At 41.6% G+C, this 25,082-nt stretch overlaps 1 protein-coding gene across 2 annotated transcripts in view; it reads right to left on the reverse strand.

The window, feature by feature from the left end:
- Positions 1-1,814: 1,814 nt before the first annotated feature.
- The window catches only part of LOC134575921 (arsenite methyltransferase-like), a 49,617-nt gene continuing 26,349 nt past the window's right edge, over positions 1,815-25,082 (reverse strand). For both annotated transcript variants that reach the window (XM_063435375.1, XM_063435376.1), the window contains 6 exons: positions 22,635-22,704; positions 22,218-22,299; positions 21,109-21,240; positions 19,371-19,513; positions 18,230-18,355; positions 1,815-2,260 (listed from right to left, as the gene is read on the reverse strand). In XM_063435375.1, the coding sequence (XP_063291445.1) occupies positions 2,162-2,260; positions 18,230-18,355; positions 19,371-19,513; positions 21,109-21,240; positions 22,218-22,299; positions 22,635-22,704 (652 nt within the window). In that variant the 3' untranslated portion in view covers positions 1,815-2,161. The remainder of the gene's footprint in view (positions 2,261-18,229; positions 18,356-19,370; positions 19,514-21,108; positions 21,241-22,217; positions 22,300-22,634; positions 22,705-25,082) is intronic.

The raw sequence follows: 25,082 nt of genomic DNA on the forward strand, positions 1-25,082 counted from the left end.
CATCCCACAGTGGACTTCACAGGACGCTTATGCTGTGGTCACTATCTCAGGCGACTCTCATTCACAACTGAACCTGTGTACACATGGCTTCTATGCCCAGGAATGTAGAACGCTTTCCCATTACTTTTAGTTATTCTCTACTGTTTTTAATTATTTTCAGTTACTTTTGCATATGTTCATAGCGCATAGCTTCTCCGATCTGCCTTTTGAAATGCTTGCTACAGCTGTCATGGCTAGGCAAACATGTTTGTACATCTTTGCACAACAAAAAATAAAGAATTTAATTTAATAGTAAATAAACATGATTATTCGAAGAATAATTCAAAGGTACCTCTTAAAATATACACATCTATATAATTCAAACTCCAAGGAATATAGAGAATGAAACTGCGAATTAACAGCTAATATACATATATACAAAGTTATTCAAATTAAGCTAACTGGCTTTAGCTCTGAGAAGCATATGATTATCTTCCACAGCGGCCAAGATATATATCTATCCCAGCTACCATTCATATGCTGTTCCCCACTTAGTTGTTAGGGTGAACTCAGTATGGTTTAGTCTGCGAATTTCACAAGTTATTCAATACTTTAACCAGCAACAGCTCGGATTATGTTACAAAGGACCGAGCGTGACCCAATGCTGAATACCCACGTCAGTTGCATGACGTCCGACCTACCAAATAGATCCATAAGCCACTAGTCTTGACACTGCATTTAAGCCTTCAATAAAGTCACTAGACAGCGGCTTGCGCTGGATTTAGTAGGATAGGGGTATCCATTGGAGAGACACATTCAGAGGTGAGCCACTAAGGCAAGACTGCACTTTGAATTAGATGTGATTCTATCTACTCTATTTGTTACTACTATTATTTTTTCAGTTTGTACAGCTATTATAATATATTAACTATGATTTCCAGTCACATATTCAACTAGTCTGGTTCTTTCCAGCTTGTTGTATATTTCTTTGGTTCTTTCTATATTTAGGGGTTAAGCCCCAGGACATTTCTGGAGTGTCCATCAAGGTGAATATTCCCACCAGTGAGACGGTCCCATTTCTTTGGGCCCATTCTCATAGGTGGCAATTCCTCCGTTTCGTTTAAACATGATTATTACCTTGGTTTGTGTGCAACAAACTATATTTTACACTGACATGATGTTATGCTGAATCCGTAAATATCAGCAACCACTTTCTCTTTCGGCATCTGTTTCGAGCCATAAATGTAGTGATGAAATGTGGTAGTTAAAAATATAGTGTCCTACACGGTGGACCGTTCATTAGAGTCAATAAACCGTACACGCCTGATTTGGCACATTGACATTCAGGGTGCTGGTATCCTAACTGATTAGCTGACTTGTTCAGCTACATCTGGTTCCACTTTCTGCTGTGCTATGGACCGAACAGAAGGCGGCTTTGCAAAATCCTAGGGGGAAAAAAAATCTGTAAAATGTAAACGCTCTAACGTGTAAAGCATCAGGAATACAAATGTTAGAGTTCCAAACTTCAGTTGTAATGCATTCACTAAATTATATCAGTTTTATAGGGCACAACAAGCACCATAACCACTACAGTTTATAGTTTGTGGTGCCTCATCCCGCAGTTGGTTTGTGGAAAAATCAGGCTCTCCAGGAGGCCTCTAGTCTGGCCCACACGCAAAACACAGCTATACTTCTCTAAGGTCTTAGTCTTACGTTTGATTGCTGTTCATTTACGTCTGTTTTTATTTAGAAAATAAGATTGAGAATTATTTTATTTATTTTTTTAAATTTATTTATAGAGGTTTACAGACATCTTGTAGATAGATTAAAATATGATTTCCAAGCAAAAACCAAAAATTACAAATTGGCGAATCAGCGTAGACACAGCAGCTTGATTTTCCTGGATAGATAACAGGCTTGATAAGTTTGTCAGGTAAAGGGGATATTCTACTACGACATACGGTATTTAGCCACCCATCTGGCAGGCTTATTTTTAATATATTGGCCGAGTCCCCATTTACCAGCTCTGGAACTCACTTCAGTTTTGCCAATATTTTAAAAATGTAATAAATGTCTAACTGTACTTCTGCTTCTTTCTGTGTCTTTTCGGTGAAGATTTGTTTAATTCTTAGCAGTCATAATACCGATTATTTAACAAGGATTTCTGGATCAAGTAAGTATTCTAGCAACAGCCCTTCGGTCCACAGCAGCCCCCCGAACCAGCAGCCTTCGTCTCCTTGCTCACTCCATCGGCTAACTGAAATGGATCGGTAATAATTTTCTGGGGGAGGGAGAGCAGCAAAGATATAAGACAGTGTAAAACAGAAATGTCCACCTACTTAACATGATTAACTACATTAAATAAAAAAAAATATTTTGGCTACAGGTTACATTTTTGTGCAATGAGCGAATCATGGGATTCAAAATCTCAGCTTCAAATGAACATTATAATTAGGAGATACTCTTTGTTCAGGAATGTAATCGTTTGCTATAAGAGGTAGGGAAAGATGGAAATATTCAAGAATTCCAGCAGTTCACTGTCTCCTGTGTACTTATAGCTTAATTCTTCTCTAAGCCTATTCTCAAAGACCGTCAACAGGTTTTATTGATGTTCTCACTGAGCTCTAGTGGGTGCTCTCTAAATCCTACACGGTTGGTGGTCCTTCAGATTTGAGAAGCAGTGACCTAACCTGTTTGTTGTCTTTACCCATTCTAAACTAGCATGCGGAAGATGGTGCAGTGGGATCCACTTCAAACAGTAGCAATCACCTGGCTGAGCCTCAAATCAGGCGACCGCGTAGTCTCAGTTCCCCCACTGTCACTTTATCTGCACCACTAGAGGTGAGAACATACCTCATCTAACAAGGATCTTTCTTCTGCTTCTAAAGCCGCCTCAATCTCACAAGTCATCTAACTGTGGCAGTGGTTCCTGAACTTGCAGCCATTTTTCTCTTGCTTTTTAATATGGAAACCTTTTTTTTTCCTTTCCACCGGCACTCCAGATGTTGTGAACTACATCCCCCACAATGCTCTTACATCCATAATGTTGGCAAAGCATCATGGGAGGTGTAGTCCAAAACAGCTGGAGTGCCGAAGGTTGCCTATGCCTGGGTTAGGGCATCACTTTATGATACTGAACTGAGCACACCTGGCTTAGTGTAAATGTTTTATTTTTTATTTTAATATGTTGAAGAAAAATAAATTATAAAATAAATAAAGTTTATCCAAAAATATTACATCATTTGGAAAGGTTATCTAACAATGTTAAATTGAGGGCTACGTTGGTAGCAAATACGCAGATACAATCTAATAATGAAGATAGAACCGGGTTAGTCCCTAAAGTAAGAATTCAAAGTCATTTTTAATTCATAGTCGAACAGGAGAAATTCTCAAAAATCTGCTATATTTTTAGTTTGGCTTCTCTGGCCGTAAATATGAAATTCACTTTGAATTCTCGCTGTAGTAAGTACTCGCGATTGTAATATCATTGTCATTGTGGAGCGAACAGGGCTCAATCTCCGACAACTCTTCCAAGTTGTCCAAAAGGATATCTTACAGCAAAATGCATACAGTATTTCGGGATCTAGCTGAGAGCATAACATGATCTGCTGGTGCACATTGGTGAATAATAGGTCAATGTAATAATCTAAGAATATCTGCCTCTTTGCTTTTAAAATCAAAATGCAACTGTTATAACAATTATTGTTATGCACTATAACGTCCTATGAATCCTATGAATAGGTTACATGCAAGGAGGCCTGTCTCACTTCTCTCTGGTGCTTATAACTCTAGCACTAGTCCCCTACTCAAATACGCTTACAGTTCACACAAAGTCCCTATATCACCTCCTATAAAAGGCTCTGTCATTCATGTCTATGAGGGCGCCTAACCTGCCCCATGTATGAGAAAATAAGAACACAGACATGTGATAAGCTGATGAAAGACATTATTCATGTTCATGCATATTTTTTTTCAGACGGAAACATTTGCAAAGTTCAAGAGGAAACATTTGAGTGGAGATTTATGGGATATGTGCTCCCACGGAAATTAGGAAAAATTCTAAAAATAAAAAAAAGTCAGAACAAGTTGCTGGTGTGGACAGGAGCAGAAAATGGAGCAGAGCCTCTTTTCTTTTTTATATATCTCGGCAATAAGAAGCCCGGAAATTCCCTTTATTATATTTTATTTTTTTATGATGAGGTTTAGCTATAAAACTTTTAACTGCTTCTAAAAGACACATATGGAAAATATATATACATTTCATTGTAACACTTACTAAAATGAAAGTTTTAGAAAGAAAAAAATTAAAATAAACTTGAATTAAGCTAATCTCAATATATATATATTGTATGATACATAGTATTCCTGCAAATTACACCCACTGACAGCACTGACAGCAATAAATATTGATCAAACCTGTGCCCCAGGCGTAAGTATAAATTACTATATACTACACTAGACGTTTTGCAACATACAAAACAAGATTATGGTACTTTCTTGAAAATATTCCCCTTTGACTGTTGTTACTTAATTACATTCACAGAGTCAAATTAAACCACTTGTCCTTTAGAAAAAGCTCAGGACTTCAAGGTCAGATTAAAACAGCCGTGTCCCGGCATACTTATTAAGAACATTCCTTTCTCTCTGTTGAACAAAAAGTTCAGTTTTTGTTCTCCCTATCATCCGTGATAACCAGGGTGCCTCGAAAAAATTCACACAGCTGTCCAAACTCCACTTATCCTTCATATAATGTGAAAATTATTTATTTTTAAATTTAATTGCAATTCAAAAGTAAACGGGCAGAGTTTCAGTTCTCTTTTTACTTATTCTTTAGCCTGTTTTTTCCCCATTACCCCACTATTTTAGCTTTTTTTGGAACTGAATGACCAGAACAATTTTTTACATTTATGATACCTTTTTCTTCAATTATTTCATTTCTTTCTTGTTTAGTAGACACACAGGTTGATTTTTTTTTTGTTGTTTTTTTTTTTTTTTTTTCCAAGACAGATAGGGTGTTAAATTATTTTGCATTTTACTCAATTTAATGTTTTGCCTAAAGTAATGTGTACATAATTATAGCAACTCATACAAAGCACAGCTACTTCAAATTGTTATACTTTATGGAAGACATTACATGTCTGGGATTTTCTATCCATTTTGGCACATGTCAACAAAATTACCGGAACAGCAATACCATTACAATAACTTGTTTTCATTTTTGAACCGGGTATGTTTTAAAGGTTTTTTTTCAGACCAAAAACATTATTTCTATCAAACTTTTGCTGGCATGGACCCCTCCATCCACTATGTTTAAAAAAATATTTGGGGATGAAAGTCTTTTATAGACTGAAACGTTGATGTAATGTGACTGAATTCACAAGAAATATTTGAATTTGGTTGAAAAGTCCAGTGTGAGGTCTCCTTCTTGACTATATATATATATATATATATATATATATATATATAAACACTGCACATACCGACTCCAGGCACCACGACCACTTCAAATCCAATTTCTTTAGGAAAGCCTATGGTCTCCCAGAGTAACCTCTACCTCACATACCTGTCTCTTGCTCTCTCCTAAAGGGCAGCACTCTACTCTCTCCTCCAGCTCTGCTTCACTCCCAACCTATGTGATTGATATCTCCTGTCCTATTGTGTTTTATACCCCACCTCCTATAGACTGTAAGCTTGTTTGAGCAGGGTCCTCTTCAACCTATCGTTTCTGTAAGGTTTCATGTTATTGTCCTATTTATAGATAAATCCCCCCTCTCATAATACTGTAAAACGCTATGGAATCTGTTGGCGCTATATAAATGTCAATAATAATAATAATAAGGTGGCCATGGTGCTTGGGGTAGCCCTGTAAACCATTCACACCAAAAAATAAATAAACAACAGAAATACAACCTAAACAAACTATAATGTGTGAGTTCAGCTACATCTTCTATGTACCGGTATATTTTATTTGTATGTATTCGCTGAGTTTTTGTAAAGAAACCGGCCCTAGCTGTAACTCTGCCATCGGGAGAGGGATTCCTCATCTGATATAATCTGAAGAACATTCCTATTTTACGCTGTAGAGAGCACTCTACACTGTGACTGCAGTATCTGTTTCCCCGTTAACCTGGCTCTCTCAGGCAGATTATTTGTAATATCACAGTCTGATCACACACAGTGAGCGGCACAAGATACCATTGATCATGCTCTGCATTGTGTGATCACGCATGGGAACACATGTAGGAAGGTGGATTTAAAAGGTCTATCTCGCTCTAAATGGAGGAAAACCCAGGGACATCACAAACGATATCATTAGATTCTTTCTGAACACGGATGTTTGGGAACGGTAATTTCCATAAAAACATGGAGCACATCTCAACAGTCAGTGTGGACTGTTAGTTAGTGATACCCAAGTCTCTCTGATACCAACAGAAAAACAGCTCCTTTGATACATTATATGCATGACAGAATTATTCTGTCATGGTTTGTTTAGCCCTGGTTGGCTGTCACTGAGGCAGGAAGAGTTGAAGAACCAATAGCTTTTCTTTAGCAAAGTATCAGTAATGCTGTATTAATGTTGAATTTCGTGTGAAAAACACTGAGCCAAGTTTAGATAAGCATGTAAACATCCTGCACTTTATAGAAAGCAAGGATATATCATATATGCATGAAAAACCAGGTGGGAAAAAACCTGTTAGCATTAAATCTGTATTCTCATTAGCTGCTCTTTAGTGTTGGAATAGAATACTGTGAGATAGCTACAGAATAGAGTAATTTTATTTCTGTGAAACATACATCTGCTTTTTTACTATTATTTTGGCTGTCCCTTTAAAGACGGCTTTACAGGTACACTATCAGCACGGAAACAGCCCCTTCAGTTTTGCTCCAAAAATGTAAAATATCGCCAGTTCAAAGATACGGCAATGTTTATACTGCGAGGCTAAATGTACCTTCAGTTGCTGTTACCCTGACAGCCACTAGAAGATTCTTCAGTTCAGTTTGACTCGGTTCTTGACATTCAGCGTCCTCGCGCATTGCATGAGCACGTTGAGCATTAAATCAATGCTTCTCATAGAGAAGTATTGGATTCAATCTACTGATTGATTTGTTTGGTGGATTGATGCCGTGCATGCGCCATAGGTCCGATAACACCATATCCAATAATAATGAGAAACATTTCATTGGACAAAGAGAAGACGTCCATGCGATGTAACAGTAGGAGGTTCGAGCTGCAGATATTCTGTATTGGATTCAAGGTAAGTTTTAATATTAAATTGTGGTGTAATTGACAGGGAGGGGGCTGGACAAATCTATCTGAAGACTCCAACATGGATTAAATGATTTTTAAACAAAAATAACTTTTTACCATAGTTTTCCTTTAAGTGTGAGAGATTTTCTATGCCTTTGGGTGGGCTTAGCGTAATAGGAAACACTGTTTTTACATGTAGGTGCCTGGACTAGCAGTCACTGCGCTACAGGAATTGTAAATTAGTCTGTTACTATAAAGATAACCTTAACATTGGCAGGAAATTTGTGGTTAACTGCTCGCAATCTAATCTAGACAATGAAGGTTATTTAGACTTTGGGATTTAACTTGCACAACTGTACTTTAAAAGGTCACAGACATTCTTTCAGACATGTACGCATGGCAACAGTATAACAAACAATTACACGAACAAAACTCTGAATTACCTTCCTAAAAATTAAACAATCAAATACATGGAAAAGTCAACCTAGTCAGGCCTTGACAAGAGGCATCAACTCAAATAATCCAAGTGACTGCAAGTTACGGGTAATCTCCCCACCCCGGGAAACTCCATCAGATGGAGACACGGATTTGAAATGTAGCAAGTAAAACTTCTATACAATCCAGGCTGCGTAACTCGGAACATGACCCCCCTGTTGAAGCTACTTACATGTACCTTATATAAACCATGCAATTGCATAGTCATTGGGGATCACCACAGCCTAACTACATGTGATTACCGGTCAGCCGTTACATGCTACTTATTATATGGTATCTGTTTTACTAATGTTTTGTACTGAAAATATATAAATAAAGATTGTCAAAAAATAAAATAGAAAAAAAATAAAAAATAAAATACATGGAAAAGTCAATTTACTGTTCTTGATCAATACTTTTATATTTTACACAGGACACAACAACCACGATAACATCTGCAGCTTATAATAGGCAGATAGTGTAATAAAGCAGCAGGAAATGCTAGCAGAATGCTTGGTTGTATAGGGAGAGGTATTAGCAGTAGAAAGAGGATAGTGCTCATGCCATTGTACAGAACACTGGTGAGACCTCACTTGGAGTACTGTACACAGTACTGGAGACCATATCTTCAGAAGGATATTGATACCTTAGAGAGAGTTCAGAGAAGGGCTACTAAACTGGTTCATGGATTGCAGGATAAAACTTACCAGGAACGGTTAAAGGATCTTAACATGTATAGCTTGGAGGAAAGACAAGACAGGGGGGAAATTCCAAAGAACTTTCCCACGCTTGTAAAATGACACAGAGCACTGTGATTGGATGGCTTGAAATCCACCCAATTCTTTGGGAAAATTCCAAAGAACTTTCCCACGCTTGTAAAATGACAAAGAGCACTCTGATTGGCTTAAACCCACCAATCAGAGTGTTCTTAGGCTAATTGCAGGGCGGGGCAAGGCTTTATAAGCCTTGCCCCGCCCTGCGGAGCTCAGTCTGCGCGGAGCCCTCCATGGGTGAAGATGGATTATTTTTTTGTGCGCTCGGGTTTTTTCTTTTTCGTCAGGTTTTTTTTTTTTGCGCTCGGGTTTTTTATTTTATTTTTAGTTCGACGGCTATGATGGTTTTTTATTTGGCCTTTTTTGGGGCTGAAAAATGAAGATTTTAGAAAAAAGAAGACGTCGAATGGTAAGTTTAATTTTACTTTACAGGTTAGCAATTTTATTCCCCCCTCACTATTTTTTAGGGTGAGGGGGGTAGGTAGGGGCATTTTTTATTTGGGTGGGGGGTGGGTGACTAGGGGCTTGGGCACCCCTAGTCACCTTGATGGGGGGGGGGGGGGGGAATTTACTTAGTGCCCCCACCCGCCGCCCAGGGGTGGGGGCGGGGGGAGGACAGTAGGTCCCCCCCCCCATTATCGTTATGGCCCCCACCCGCCGCCCAGGGGTGGGGGCCGGGGGGGGGAGGACAGTAGATCCCCCCCCCCTTATTACTATTATGGCCCCCACCCGCCGCCCAGGGGTGGGGGCCGGGGGCTGGAGGACAGTAGGTCCCCCCCCCTTATTACTATTATGGCCCCCACCCGCCGCCCAGGGGTGGGAGCCGGGGGGGGGAGGACAGTAGGTCCCCCCCCCCCTATTACTATTATGGCCCCCACCCGCCGCCCAGGGGTGGGGGCCGGGGGCTGGAGGACAGTAGGTCCCCCCCCCTTATTACTATTATGGCCCCCACCCGCCGCCCAGGGGTGGGAGCCGGGGGGGGGAGGACAGTAGGTCCCCCCCCCTATTACTATTATGGCCCCCACCCGCCGCCCAGGGGTGGGGGCCGGGGGGTGGAGGACAGTAGGTCCCCCCCCCCTTATTACTATTATGGCCCCCACCCGCCGCCCAGGGGTGGGGGCCGGGGGGGAGGACAGTAGGTCGTCCCCCCCCTTTATTACTATTATGGCCCCCACCCGCCGGCCAGGGGTGGGGGCCGGGGGGGAGGACAGTAGGTGTCCCCCCCCTTTTTTCCATTAGGGCCCCCACCCGCCGCCCAGGGGTGGGGGCCGGGGGCTGGAGGACAGTAGGTCCCCCCCCCTTATTACTATTATGGCCCCCACCCGCCGCCCAGGGGTGGGGGCCGGGGGGGGGGAGGACAGTAGGTCCCCCCCCCTATTACTATTATGGCCCCCACCCGCCGCCCAGGGGTGGGGGCCGGGGGGTGGAGGACAGTAGGTCCCCCCCCCTTATTACTATTATGGCCCCCACCCGCCGCCCAGGGGTGGGGGCCGGGGGGGAGGACAGTAGGTCCCCCCCCCCCTTTATTACTATTATGGCCCCCACCCGCCGGCCAGGGGTGGGGGCCGGGGGGGAGGACAGTAGGTCCCCCCCCCCCTACTACTATTATGGCCCCCACCCGCCGCCCAGGGGTGGGGGCCGGGGGGGAGGACAGTAGGTCCCCCCCCCTCATTATCTTTATGGCCCCCACCCACCGCTCAGGGGTGGGGGCCGGGGGGGGGGGGACAATAGGTCTCCCTCCCTTATTTTACTTTACGGCCCCCACCCGTCATTTAGGGGTGGGGAGCAATATTTTTTTTATTTTTTTTCTACAGTGAGCAGCCACAGGCTGCTCACTGCTTACTAGACATGCCCCTACTCGCGGTATAGCGAGTAGGGGCATATTATTTACTAATACCAAGTCATTTTTACTTGGTGTTAGTAAATTTGGCTGAAAGACCAATTTAGGTCTTTCAGCCTTTTAGTAGATAGCTCCCTGATACCGTGGGAATTAGGGAGTTATCTACTAAGCGGCTGCAAGATGCAGCCACAGCAATGAATAGGATCGGAGTTTCATTCATTAGAATGAAATTCCGATACGAACAAAGTACCGAATTGCATCCTAACACCAATGGAGAAACAGTGCTCATTCTGTTAGGATGCAATTCGGCAGTTTTGCCGGCGTTCTGTCTAAGTGACAGGACTTTCGGCAATACTGACAGGAAGCATTGTGGGAACTGGGAGGAAAGCTAGGGATCATGGGAAAATTGCTCTGACCAGCGGAAATGAAGCACACTTTGCTCCTCCGCTGGTCAGAGCTGGTCAAGCGGAGGAATCCTCCATAAGACAGAGTCCCTACTTTGTCTTATGATTTTAAAGAAAACTAAAGAAGACAGGAAGAAAAGAATAACAGATCCCGAGAGGGGGAGAAGAGGAAGAGATTGAGGAAAGGTAAGTTCGGCATGACAGTGCCGCTTTAAATTAGAGGGGAAAAGGTTTAAAAATAATATCAAGAAGTATTACTTTACTGAGAGGGTAGTGGCTGAATGGAATAGCCTTCCAGCTGAAGTGGTAGAGGTTAACACAGTGAGGGAGTTTAAGCATTGGTGGGATAGGCATAAGGCTATCCTAACTATAAGATAATGCCAGAGACTAATGAAAGTATTTAGAACATTGGGCAGATTAGATGGGCCGAATGGTTCTTATCTGCCGTCACATTCTATGTTTCTATGTTTCTAGATGGGGGAGGGGAAAAAAATTAGAGAGATGGTGATTCCTTTGTACACACAGCTTAGCCACTTTGCTGGAGATATAATGAGCAGGTTTGCTTCATTATTCATCCCTGATATTTGTGCATAGAGTACTGAATCCACTATATAGAGCATTGAGACTGCACCTATAGCCTCTATGCACCAAACCTAGTTTCATAAGCTGTAGTGTTTATGGTGTTTGGTGTGTCCCTTTAAGTCCAAATTGACAGGTTCTGCTTGAGAGTGTTCTTAGGATGATTAGTTTCAGATCAGTACATTAAATACATTTACAGATATAAACCAAGTATCCAGGCGCATTTATAAAAATAAATAATTGTGTTTAAAGGAACACAATGCACCATAACCACTAAGCGTGATGTCGTTTTTATGGAATGAGTACCCTGGCATCCCCATTACAAAGGCGAGGGGGGAGGGAGGGATATATCAGGGCACTCCCAGCACCATAACAACAACAAAAATCTATAACTCCAAAATGAGCAGGAATTTTCCACTTAGTCCTATTGGGTTTGATTCTATTTAGTCTCTTTGTCTCAAATAAATAAATCCGGGAGAGAATAATTTTACCAAAATAAGCAAAAACATGAAATGGCTAACAAGGAAAACAGTAAGCATGTTGGAAATCAAGGTAATCCTCTTAATTAAAAAATATATATTTTGAGAACACATGAAAAATCAAAAAAAATGCCCTGAGCTTTAATAAACTGTTATTAAGGGGGCGTGTCCTGGCGGCAGGAGCAATTTGGCGATCACAGCCGAAAATAAAACAGGGGCAACATATACCCCAAGTCAGCATGTCGCAAGCCAAAGGGAAGAGTGGATAAGGCGTAAAAGACGGCATTTTTCGCCTCGCGGACGCCGCAGGGGAAGCAGGCCTTGGTGCAGGAGGAAATCCAAGATGGCGCCGAAGAACCTGCTGAACAGTACAGTAAGACCCCAGACATTGAAGCCCCTCTCACACAGGAGGTACTGCGGACACTGCTGGAGGAGATGTCTGCTAGGTTGGAAAACAGCTTTAAAACAACAATTGGGGCTATGCATAAAGATATCCAAGAGCTGGAGGTGAGAACAACCGGGACGGAAGCCAAAATGTGGAGCTGGCTGAGGCTCACAAAGGTCTGGAAGAAGAGGTGACAGAGCTACATAACCAAATGAAAGCATATGAACTAAAACTAGCTGACATGGAAGATAGAGCCCACCAAAATAACCTGCGGATACGCGGGATAAAAGAGGAAGTGGGGCAAGCAGAATTGGCAGCTTACCTGCACAGCATGCTGAAAAAGCTGGCACCTGATATACCACAAGACCAGCTACTTATGGACAGATACCATAGAACAGCTAAACCCAGCTTCCTACCCCAAGACACCCCGAGAGATGTCCTCATAAAAACGCACTATTATCGAGGGCGGAGCTAGCAACGCAACAGAGTGGTCGCATCTCCTGGAGCTCCGGCTCGCACTAACCGAGATTATACCTATACCGGGGAATTGGGTCTTCTAAAACCCACATACGACACTGTTAACATAGGCCGAAAAAATAAAAAAGTGAAGGCGGATAAAGGCCCCCCTGGAAGGGATATTGGAGACATGCTGCAGAACGCGCAACAGACCGCATGGCCCAAAATGGCGCCGCCAGATTACTTCTCCTCCTATTCCTCGGAGGACTACACCGCAGAACTAATTGAAGGTGCAGCCTTCAGACCCGAACCGGACCGCAACAAAAGGCCAACCGGGGACCCGGTCACCGCGGATCAAATAAAAATAATGCTGGCAGAGCTACGCAAGGACCTGGCGGCGGACATGGCCTACTTTAAAGAGGCCATAGAAGGAGCCGCGGCTAAAATTGCCCAACTTGAAAACCGCTCGAGTACACAAGACTCCAGGCTCTCACAGCTCGAACAAAAAGTGCTGGACCTAGAAACGCGACAAACCACCACTACTGACCGGCTGGACGCGTTAGAAGACCTGAGAAGGAGATATAACGTCAAAATCAGGGGAATACCGGACACGGTAACTCTTCCGGAACTACCCCATTATATCAGACGCTTCCTCGGGACCTTGATACCCCTTAAGCAGGTCAAGTCCATAAAGCTGGTTGGACTCTTCCGCATTTCGAAGCCAGCAAGGGCTCCGGTAAACGCAACAGCGGATTTAATACTCCGCTTCCAGTCGCTGACTGATAAAACTACCCTCCTGACCGCTACAAAGGGGAAAACTCCCTTGATGTTTGAGGGAACAGAACTAAAACTCTTCCCGGACCTCACCAGGAGTACACATACCTGGAGGAAATCACTGCAGCCACTTCTACAGCACCTCCGGGCCAAAGAGACACCCTACCGCTGGGGAACACCGCGAGCAGTGTCCTTCACACATGACGGGACCACCCACAAGGCTCAAAGCTACGAAGAATTGGAATCCATCCTGGCGGCAGCAGGACTCACACACACAGCACCGACACCCAGAGCAGGACTGTCCAGGCTGAACCCTGCAACCATACTGGAATTCATTCCGAGGGAGTCTCGGGGAACACCACCTGCCAAGGGCCCGACCTGAAGCGAGACAGGGCACCCGACTCGGGAGAACAACCTGCTCCGTTGCCCAGGATGAATGTATCCAACACACCCTGGGACTTATATACCTTATACTGAGACTGATGTTTCTTACTCGTTTTTTCTTTTTTACCTCTCTGATGCAAACCAGACTGACTGTCTACACCACTCCGCTTACTCCTCTAAAGGACGATGACTTCCCCCCAAAAGGGGCCCTACTGACACCTACATGGTCATACCATACATGTTCTGACAACCGCACGCACAAGATACGAAGACTACTACTACAAAGATAGGGGCCTCCACATTACATTACGAGACCAACGCTAGACTGTAACTAACCTTGCATACTTATTATACATACAACCTCCCCCCATGCCACTATACAGACGGCCTTACTACCACGCTCACACATCTGCCTGACTGGAAGGGGGAGACACCCTAGGTGACTTAAGCACACGAAGAACATAGCCGAGACCACACATTCACATAGGGTAGAAGCGTTGACCGTCACGTCTGTTTAACTGAATATAAATATAAAATGTGCACTGTTTACTGATGCTACCTGTGTTATTGATTGTTGACATTTCGGCGGGCAAGAGCTGTTGTGGCATTGTCTGCTACCTTGTTTAATATGTGCACAAAAAAATAAAGAATTAAAAAAAAAAAATGCACTATTATCACGTAAAAGAGGTGGTGCTCCAAACGAGCCGGGCGAAGAAGAAACTTCCAGACCCCTATGGGGGGTTGATGGTGTTTGCGGACATATCAACGTATACACTAAAAAGAAGGAGAGAATTTAAAAGTGCAGCATACCTACACAAACAATCCTCAACCCAACTTACGCAATGGAGATGAGAACTATACCAACTAAACACTCGCAACCAAATCTCCCCATCCAATGACCTTAAAATACAAATCTCCAGCATTACGAACAAAATACACCAGAAAGCACTAGAACAGACAGGGTACATGCTCCAAAGATTGAAAATAAGACAATACACGCAAGGGAATAAAGCTAGCAGACTCCTAGCTAGGAGACTACAAGAACGAAGGGCAAACCAAAAAATTGCTTTTCTCATGTCCCCAACGGGAGAGAAGAAAATGATCCCAAAAGACATCTGCAATGAATTTGCAAATTATTACGCCTCCCTGTATAACATAAATAAAAATGACAACACTTTCCATCCCACACAGGAGCACATCAATGCATATCTGGCCACAATAAATCTCCCCACGATCACGCCCCAACAGGCGAGAGATCTCATAAAACCAATATCAGAGGCAGAAATTCATACCGTAATAAGGAACCTGCCAAACGGCAAAGCCCCAGGCCCAGATGGCTTGGACAATAGCTATTACAAAACTTTTCTACATCAACTAGCACCTCAACTAGTACACATGTTCACAGAGGCGACCAATACACAAGCTCTCCCTAAGGACTCACTACTAGCCCACATCATAACATTACAAAAACCATGGAAACCGCCTACCGTCCCCCAAAACTTCAGACCCATCTCATTGCTCAATACTGACGCGAAAATATTCGCCAAACTGTGTGCAATGAGATTGAGCGTTCTCCTCCCCCAGTTAATCCACTCAGATCAGGTTGGATTTGTGGTGGGGAGACAGGGAGCGGACAACACGCGCAAAGTTTTAAACATACTGCACAGTCTACACAGAACACACAAAGAGGGAGGCCTTGTGGTATCCCTAGATGCAGAGAAGGCCTTTGACCGCCTGTACTGGACATTCCTAGAGGCGGTCATGGCAAAGTGTGGGATACCAAGTAACTTTAGGTCAGCAGTAAAGGCGCTGTACAGCGCACCGAAAGCCCAGGTACTCAATGCGGGGTTCCTGTCACGCCCCTTTAGCATCTCAAACGGAACTCTGTCACCCCTGCTATACGTCCTAGCTCTGGAGCCATTGGCCTCTAAGATAAGACAACACGACTCCATACATGGAGTACGCATAGGGGTAAGAGAATACAAAACCAATTTATTCGCGGACGATGTGCTACTGACTCTGACCCAACCTCTAATATCAATGCCACACCTATTGCAAGTAATAAAGGAATATGGAGACAGTTCATACTATAAACTAAATGTAACAAAAACCCAGGCGATGGGGATAGGGATACCCAATGACGTAATACAAGTACTACGAGGGAAATTTGAGCTGGACTGGAGGACAGACAGTGTCACCTTCCTAGGAATTAAACTAACCAAGACAATAGCGGGTCTATTCAAAGTCAACTACGAGTCCCTACAAAAGGAATTGGAGACCAGCTTGGCCTCATGGAAAGATAAATACCATTCTTGGCTGGGAAGGATGGCAGCTTTTAAAATGTCTCTCCTCCCCAAACTACAATACCTGTTTAGAACAATGCAAATAGACCTACCATCCTCATACCTAAATAAAACACAAACACTGCTCACTAAATTTGTATGGGCACAAAAGAGAGTAAGAGTAGCGACGAAATTCTTACATAGACCAACCCTTCATGGGGGTCTCGCTTTGCCAAATATCAAAACCTATTACCAGGCGACACTATTGGCCCCAATGATGGGGATACACACACACACACAACACAACCCCTTAATGGCTAGAAATAGAAGACCACTGGTTACAAGGGGCAGAACTTCAGAGACTAGTGTGGGTACCTAAAAGGATGCGTCCAACCCAACCTCACATACTACCCACCACTAAAACAATGCTGAAGGCCTGGGACAGAACACAGAATGCATTGGTGTCCATGTTACCATGGTCACCGGCAACCCCACTGACCAGCTTACACGTAGCCAACAACACGTTTGACCACAGAGAATGGACAAAGAGAGGGTGTACACATGTGAGAGACCTCCTAGAGGTACACAACCTGATACCATTCCCCATTCTCTAAGAAAAATTTAACCTGGCCCCCAGACTGATATTCCCATATCTACCAATTAAATCAATGCTAGGGGCCCAAACACCCACAGCGGAAGGGGTGAGCACACTTACAGGGTTAGAGAGAACGTGTCTGAATCAAAAGCAGAGAAAAGGGATATCTATGTGCTACTCACTCCTAAATGTGGGTACCCCAGTACATCTGGACAGATTCAGTGAGGCCTGGCAGATGGATATGGGGAAACAATTCGATGAAACCCAATGGGCAAAAGCAGTAACGGCACACAAGGGGAAGACATCGTGCACAACGCACTTAGAATTAATGAGGAAAGTGTATTATAGATGGTACATAGTGCCAGCCAGACTAGCGAAAATATACCCGGGAACAGTGCTGGAGATGTGGGGTGACGGAAGGCACGATGTACCACATATGGTGGACGTGCGAGATGATCCGTCCCTACTGGGAGATGGTAGAGAGCATTATAAAAGAGGTGGTAGACACCTCCTATTTATGGACTTGGGCCAGTTCAAAGGAAGTGGGGCAATACTGATCTTCCACATACTAATAGCAGCCCTGACGCTCATAGCTAGAGAATGGAAAACCATTACAGCACCGACAAAACAAGCCCTAACAAAGCAAATCTCCACTAATTTACAATACGAAAAGGTAGCGAGGAAAACCTACGGCAACAGCCAAAGGTTTGAGGAAGTACAACTTAGCTGGGAATCCATAAATGCCCCCACGAGAAAGGAGGACAGTGAATAGTCCCCAAACCACTGGTACGACCCCCCAAGGAGACTTTGCAATACAACAGGTATATGCCCCCAGGAGTACAAGATGGAGCCCAAGGGATATAGACCAGAAGGGACCGAGAGAATAGATAGGTGGTAGATAGTAGTACAAGGGTACAGAGAGGAATACATCAAAAGCAACAAGAGGACAGAACCGGTAGGAGAGCAAACATGCTGATCTCGCAAATCCACCCCCCCTGCCCCCCCACCCCACCAGCTATCCTACCCCCCTCCCTCACTGGGATACTAGAGGGGAGACACGGAGGGCTTAGAACTTTAGAAAACTTGAGGAGAACACAAATTGGGAAGCACATACTGAAATCATTACAAAGCAGTTCGAGCCCACTCGGATACGGACCGTAGGGGTACGCTTACAGGGTTGAGGAGCAAGGAAGGTCCCAGAACCCAATATTAGAGGGCAAGTCTAGGACGAACAATATGTTTAAAATGTTATTGAACATTACTGTACCATGTAACAACGGATACACTGTATGATGGCAATATGTGATGTCCCACCCTACCCCCCCTTCTCTCTTCTGTATCCCAAGTTTTATTTTATTATTTAGTCTGTTTTACAATAGAATACATATTTCTCTAATTAGCAAGTTCTTTTTTTGGTTACTAGTGCCCATCTCTATACGTACCATATTTCAAAAAGTACTACTTCCACTGAAACGATGACACTTAATTAGAATTAGATAAAATAGGTTACAGTCACAGTACTGGGTACAGTCACGTTCTACAATAGTTCCACTGAAAGTATTCAAATTAAACACACCTTCTTAGGGCGACATCCCCCAGAATTACTGGCTCCCCCTGGAGGTTGAAATACAAACTCATCTGAAAACCTGGAATTCTTCAGAATAAGGAATAATTCGTCATCCACTTCTGCAACGTCTCCTTCCTAGAACATTAGACAAAGCAAACTCTAGGTCAGAAGACACTTTGGGCATTACTCATTGGAAATAGGTAATCCTGGAAAATTACTGCTGGGTCTGAGGGACACAATTCCAGAAGGGCTCCAGTGCTGGAGTTTGTGGAACAGAGTTTCATCAGAAACAAACAGAGTTCTAACACGAGGAAGACATTTTTAGAAGGCCCACAGAGTTGGTGGTATAGTACACTATGGAGAGTACACTATCAGCAAACACACATAGCCCAGGTATTGAAACTAAGCACTGTAAGATCTTTGGGTTTCATTGAGATGTCCCAGGAAGTTAATATATTTTACATGGACCAACACATAAGAAAGTAAACTTACTCACTCTCCAATGTTCACTCCCCACAAACTCAATAAGTGAAATGAATGTATATTTTGTAAGTGTAATAATATGGGCATTCAAAATATATTAAGTTATGAAACGTTTAAAGAACTACATTACACTTGTGGAAAAAGAACTGGCAGAAATACAAAACATCACAATGCAGGGATTGAAATGACAAACCCCTAAATCTGAAGTGCACAAAAAAAAGCATAAACGTCTCACCATGCAGGAATTGAACTCACAACCTTTGCATTCTAAGCTCAGTTTACTACCTCTAGAGTAGATTAGGCTAAGACTGTCAAACTAGTACACACTGAGTGTCCAATTAAGACACCATATTGGAGATTAATTGGGGCACTTCAAAATAATCTCTTGGGGAAATGCTCTCAGACTGGACAAATCTCAAAAATGACCTAAATTCTACACATGCTACTCTCAACAGCTTATCAAGACAGCCATTGTAGTGGAAGTTGAGGAGGGGAAATTCTAACACTGCAGTACTGTACTGTATTTTACCTATATATATATATATATATATATATATTATTATTATTTTTTTTTTCATTTGACAATTATCTAAGTGCTCATTTGGATGAGCTACCACAGCATATTGCAGTGAATAAAACTTTTACATCTAGCCATCAGTTTGAGAACCTTGAATGTGAAGTTGACATCAAATTCTATTTCATCCTTGCAGCCCGTGACACCTCCATTGTATATAACGAGACCCTTTTCGTTCACCTTATTCTTCGGTAGTTTGAACAGACGGAAGGTGGCAGAAACAAATTTGTAATCACCTAAAATACATAGAAACAGGAATAGGAATAAAACAATGCAGAGTACCAAATTATAGTTTCTATTTGCATTGCTTCACTTAAACAAGAAGTATAGGGTTTTCCAAACACGCGTGACCGCACTGTGAGTGTGATTTAAACAAAGCCATCCTTCTATTGTAACGTATTGTAAAATTAACTTTGTTAAATTAGAATTCTATCAATGTTCTTTAAAACTCTCAAAGTAATGATAAAAATAGAATTAAAAAATAAATGTGTGAACGATTACATTTACTTTAAAATAATAATAGAATTGAAGTGGCATGTAGTATGTGGGGAATAGGCTCTATAAGAGGGGGGGGGGGGAGAACGAGTAAATGGCTACATATAAAAGGCAACTGATGAATGAAAACCCATTCCAATACCATACACGTTTTCCTTCACATACAATAAATGTTTATATTGGGAAATGTGAGAGGAGGGGGGGGTAACAGATTGTGATTAGAATGCATGGGATGCGTCTCCGAGTTACTTCGAGACATGCAAGTCTCAAGGTTAGGGATAGTGGCGGCCTTTCCAAAGGGTCTTTCTTCCTGCCACGTGCATAATTCAGATAGGACGTCAAGGTCTTTGGCTTCAGTAATTGTCTAGAATGATTGCACTTTGAAACACATTAAGAAACTTTGCAAATTAATTGTCAAATCAATTTCTAGAAGTACAATATATCGTTAAAGAAAAGTAATGCATACACTCAAAATGTTGTTTATATACAAAGACATTTAGAGAGGGTCAAAATTGTAAGTAAGCCACAGATTGTAAGAATTTTCACTTTTATTGTTAAAAAGGTTTGAATTTTACCGCACACTAAAGGCTGCCATTGGTTTGGCCTTTTCTGTGGATTTTCTAGTCACTAACCACAACTTGAATTACACATGTATTATAATGGCTGATAGCGAAGCAGGCCATCGTAGTATAGACTTTAAATGTATCTTCCTGCAGCCTCCCTCAACAAAGCAGGGCTTCTAGCATCAGTAAAACAAAGAACAGGCCAAGTCCATACGTTATGTCCATACCTAAACCGGACTCAATAACGAAATATTTTATATAAATGACTTTGTATTCCCAACACCCTAGTGTTCCTTTAATTCAGTGAATAATGGTTTTAGTGCTTTCACTCTGTAAGGTAGTTTGTAGTCCACCTCCCCTCCCCCAAAACAAAATCAAAGTTTCATATACATTTTAAATAAATGTAAAAAGAAATACAGTGAAACATTTTCACCAAAAATGTAGTTTTCTTTTTATAAATGTATCTGTGTTATGTTTCACAAAAAAAAAAAAAACTACATTGTATATTGGTATTTCTTATTTTGATTATACATATGCAAATTACATACTTTTTTTATATTTGTTTTATTACGAATTTTTATTTTTGTAACAGAAGATACTTTATAGTTTGCAACATTTATATATATATATATATATTTTTATATTATTTTCTTACTATGTCCTTCAACTATAATAACAGTTTCAGTAACAGGATGAATACTGAACTCCTATCGAATAATAAAAATCGGTCTCATCACCCAGGTAACTGATGTTCTCACACTCCATAAACTTACCAAGAAGATTCTCTAGTTCCTCATTATCTACAGTAATATATCTGGAGGTCACTAAACGTGGAGAACTGAATCCAATATCTTCAGCAATCTGGAAAAGGTCCTTCCAATCCAAAGCTCCACTAATGCATTCTCCTGAAACAAAAGAATTAAGAGAACGTTTTTGTATTACTACAATGTTTCTAAGAAATTCTAGTACGATTTACCATGGTCTCCAATATTCCTTTTATATTTATACTATGTATAATGTATACAATGTGCCTCTGACGGGTTTAGCTAGACCTAAAAGCTATAAAATCTATGTGTATTAAATTCAACAGAACAACTAGACACACGTCAGTAGGACAGCTGAAGTAAAGGTTGACAGTTAAAGCAGATCTGCCCCTTCTGGTGGTCTTTGCAAAATATGCATAGCCCCCCGAAAGTGACAGATCCGGTTTGGATCTAGTAGCCATGGGGTGCTGGGGAAGGTAAGTTTTACTTATATCAGACTGTCCCTTGTGGCTGCCACCATCTTTGTCTTGGAGATTGTATTCAGCACCTGATGCTTCATTTTTGCAGGAGCCACGAGAGTACAACACTAAGGTCTTTGGAGGATCCCATGAAACCGCAGGAGTCTCCATAGATCCATACCTGAATCCAACAGCCTTTTGTCAACCACAGGCTTTTTCAAATATCAAGTAATCCCTAAAGTGGTCTTGATCAGTATACCATAAAGAATAGATCTTTATGAAATACTGAAAAATATAAGAAAGCTTTAAAAGGTCTGGTGCCCTACAGCACTCATTTCTAAATCGACACATTTGCTGATCCCTTGGGAATATTCTATCACAGCCTGTTTCATTCTCTTGACTTATGTTCGTTTGCTACAACTTTCAGGTTTGTTCCTTTCGCTCCAAATTCTCATCTTTCTTGTTGTAAAACATTATGCTTCATCCATGCGCATTTCTCCCTGGTACGCGTCTTACGTTATGTGTCCTTTGACTCCGGCTTTTTGACTAGCCCTCTCCCCTTCCCTCCACACCCTCAACTTCCCCAGTCTTTCTTATCTGGTCTCATTTACTTATTCCCTATATTTGATGCTTTAGGGAAGATTGTACTTGTGTCCTTACCCCAAAGTACTTTGTTATTCTTCAGGTCTTCAGTAATTGCTTTGTTTGAATAGACATCACTAAAGTACATTTCTCCGCCATCCTAAAATAAATTAATACAAGTAAATAAAATAACGCCACCCATCTCAAAAATATACGACAGATAGAGACAAGTTTTTGTTGGAAGAACAGTGTGTAAGTTTATAGTGACGTGTAGGATAAATTTAACGGCCCCTCCTATACCCAGCCCTGTGCCATTCTCTAAACCCTGCTGCTTTCTACAAATCACATTGTGACACCGATCTTTGACTGAATTCAGTGTATTAGATGATGAACCTATGCTTATATATTTTTAAACATTTACTTTTTTTTTTCACCTGTATGGTTATTTCGGAGGAAACAATGGCAGCATTAATAAAAAATAGTTTTTCAAGGTACCTTTAACACTCTATAAGCTTCCGCCAGAACAGCCCTTTTATCAGGAGAAAGATTAATCACACAGTTTGATCTGCAAGAAAATTCAAAATCAGTTTAATTGTTTTCATTCACTGCTCCGTGTGCATAAAAGACCCTTAATAGATACAGCACAATGAGTCAAAAGTAACCCAATACACACAGTCACACCGAGCTAGCGGGAGGATTGAGCTTTATATACAAGAATAAATAAATGGGATAAGTAAGCTCTTCTTCAATTTCACTAACTGAATCTGTCTTTACCAACTACCTTTTGTATTGATGCAATTTTGGATTATTTGCAATTTTATGACACTTTTTTGATACGAATAGTTTCTTATTTTATTTAAGGACAAAAAAAAAATCAGTTGCACTCTGTGTCATACCATCTGCACATTTGTTATTAAAACAATTGTTTGGGTAAGTGCTTTATAATCTGGAAGACCTCATCCTCTATAAATTAGTTATCTAGCGGGTTGGCTTGCTGAGGAGAAATACTAGGTAAAAAAACGAGTCTAAGAATGCGGAGACGTCCTTGATGGACAGGCCATGGGTGGAGGAGTTGTCCTGAAGGTTGAACAGTTTGATAGAAATAATCCGGCTCGTTCACAACAGGATGGTGCATTGAGCTTGGAAATACCTGATTATACTAGCTGATAAAGTGTATATAGCTGGCGCCTAAAAATCTGAGGTTGCCCTTGACTTTCGTAGTTTTAGGTAATTTGGCTATTACTTGTCTGCGTGAAGGTATGTCCCATAAGGCAACAGGTACGCTATATTAATATAAGAAGATTTGACACCCCCCCCCCCCCCCCGCCTCCAGATTGCAGTCTCCTCCCCCTGTACCATTGCTACATTATATCTGTTCTTGGAAATTGATAATCTTACTGCACTCATTCTAATGGTTCTATAACATCATTGGAAACTGGCTGACTTAGTGTCCAACACCTTTTTTATTAGGAAGTCTCTTTGCCCCTGTACGATGTTTCATCGTGAGCTGTATCATTTGCCTTTGTTCATTCTATTTAATTTTTGTTGCATCTTTGACACTGCACGCTTTGTAATGTACAACTGGAAATCTCATTATGCAAAATCAAATTAAGAACTCAAGGTTTAATGAACGAACTATTTAGAAAACATAAAAGAGGAATCCCTTAAAACAAGGGGGTCCTTAGGTGAAGCTCTGATAAAACAGAGTCATCCCTATCTAGATAAACTCTAAAAATGGGGGTATAAACAGTACCCAGGTACTAGGAATAGAGGGGGAAGGTAGGGATAGGGTATATGCACGAGTAAAGGATAGGGGGAGGTAATAATTATATAAAGCACATATATAAAGAATAACTTCACACCAAACCTCTAAAAAGACACATAAGTAGCTCGAATCCAAAAACAAATCCCCGCCCCCCCCAGAAAAAAAAGGCGTACTAGACGTAAACTGAAGGTCAAAAAAACCTGCCCTAATGATACATTAGTACTGTGGATAACTCCACTGGTACCTACCTAAACCGAAAACTCCCCCTGCCTGGCAGAAACATAGAAAGCTAAATAAATAAAATGAATAACGCATGGTGAAAACTGGTGCTACCAAATGAAAAAAATAAAAAAGTATGCTCGACGCGCGTTTCAGCGTATCTATGCGCCATCGCCAGGAGTGGGGGATTTGTTGTTGGATTCGGGTTACTTATGTGTCTTTTTAGAGGTTTGTTGTGAATGTATTCTTTATATAAGTGTTTTATACCATTATTACCTCCCCCTACCCCTTACTCATGCATATACCCTATCCCTACCTTCCCCCTCTATTCCTAGTACCTTGTTACTGTTTATACCCCCATTTCTAGAGTTTATTTAGATAGGGATGTTTTATCAGAGCTTCACCTAAGGACCCCCTTGTTTCAAGGGATTCCTCTTTTCTGTTTGTGTTATATTCAGGATTACCCTCCTCTTTGAAGCTCTGTACAAGGCTTTTTTAGGACTTATCAGGAATTCCCACTGTGTATGGGATTCTAGACTTGCCCTATTCTATTATTTCTACTTATTTAGAAAACATGTTTAACTACGCGAGTACGTAAGACCTGGGTACATGAGAACTTTCAGAATTACATTGATAGGTTTTATTGTCCTTTACTATTAAACCACCTTTGTATTAATCAATATTAGATAAACAGTTTCTAGATTGAATATTTAACCTTTCGTTAACCTTATTCTTTAGCATTTAATCCTTCAAGTGGAAAAGAGGAGGGCAAATTAGTTAAGAGGTCTACCAACAACCCGAGGGACTCGATATACCAATGGCATGAATACAAACTCATTTTTACTCTCTCGCTCCTCCTAGTTATGAAACACGTTATTTAGTAATAGTTTTAAATACATTCCTTGTAATTTGTTGTGAGCACTGTATCAAGTAAACCCAAAGTGATAGTGTGCAATGTG

Source organism: Pelobates fuscus, chromosome 10 (genome assembly GCF_036172605.1).
Source record: "Pelobates fuscus isolate aPelFus1 chromosome 10, aPelFus1.pri, whole genome shotgun sequence".
NCBI lineage: Eukaryota > Metazoa > Chordata > Amphibia > Anura > Pelobatidae > Pelobates > Pelobates fuscus.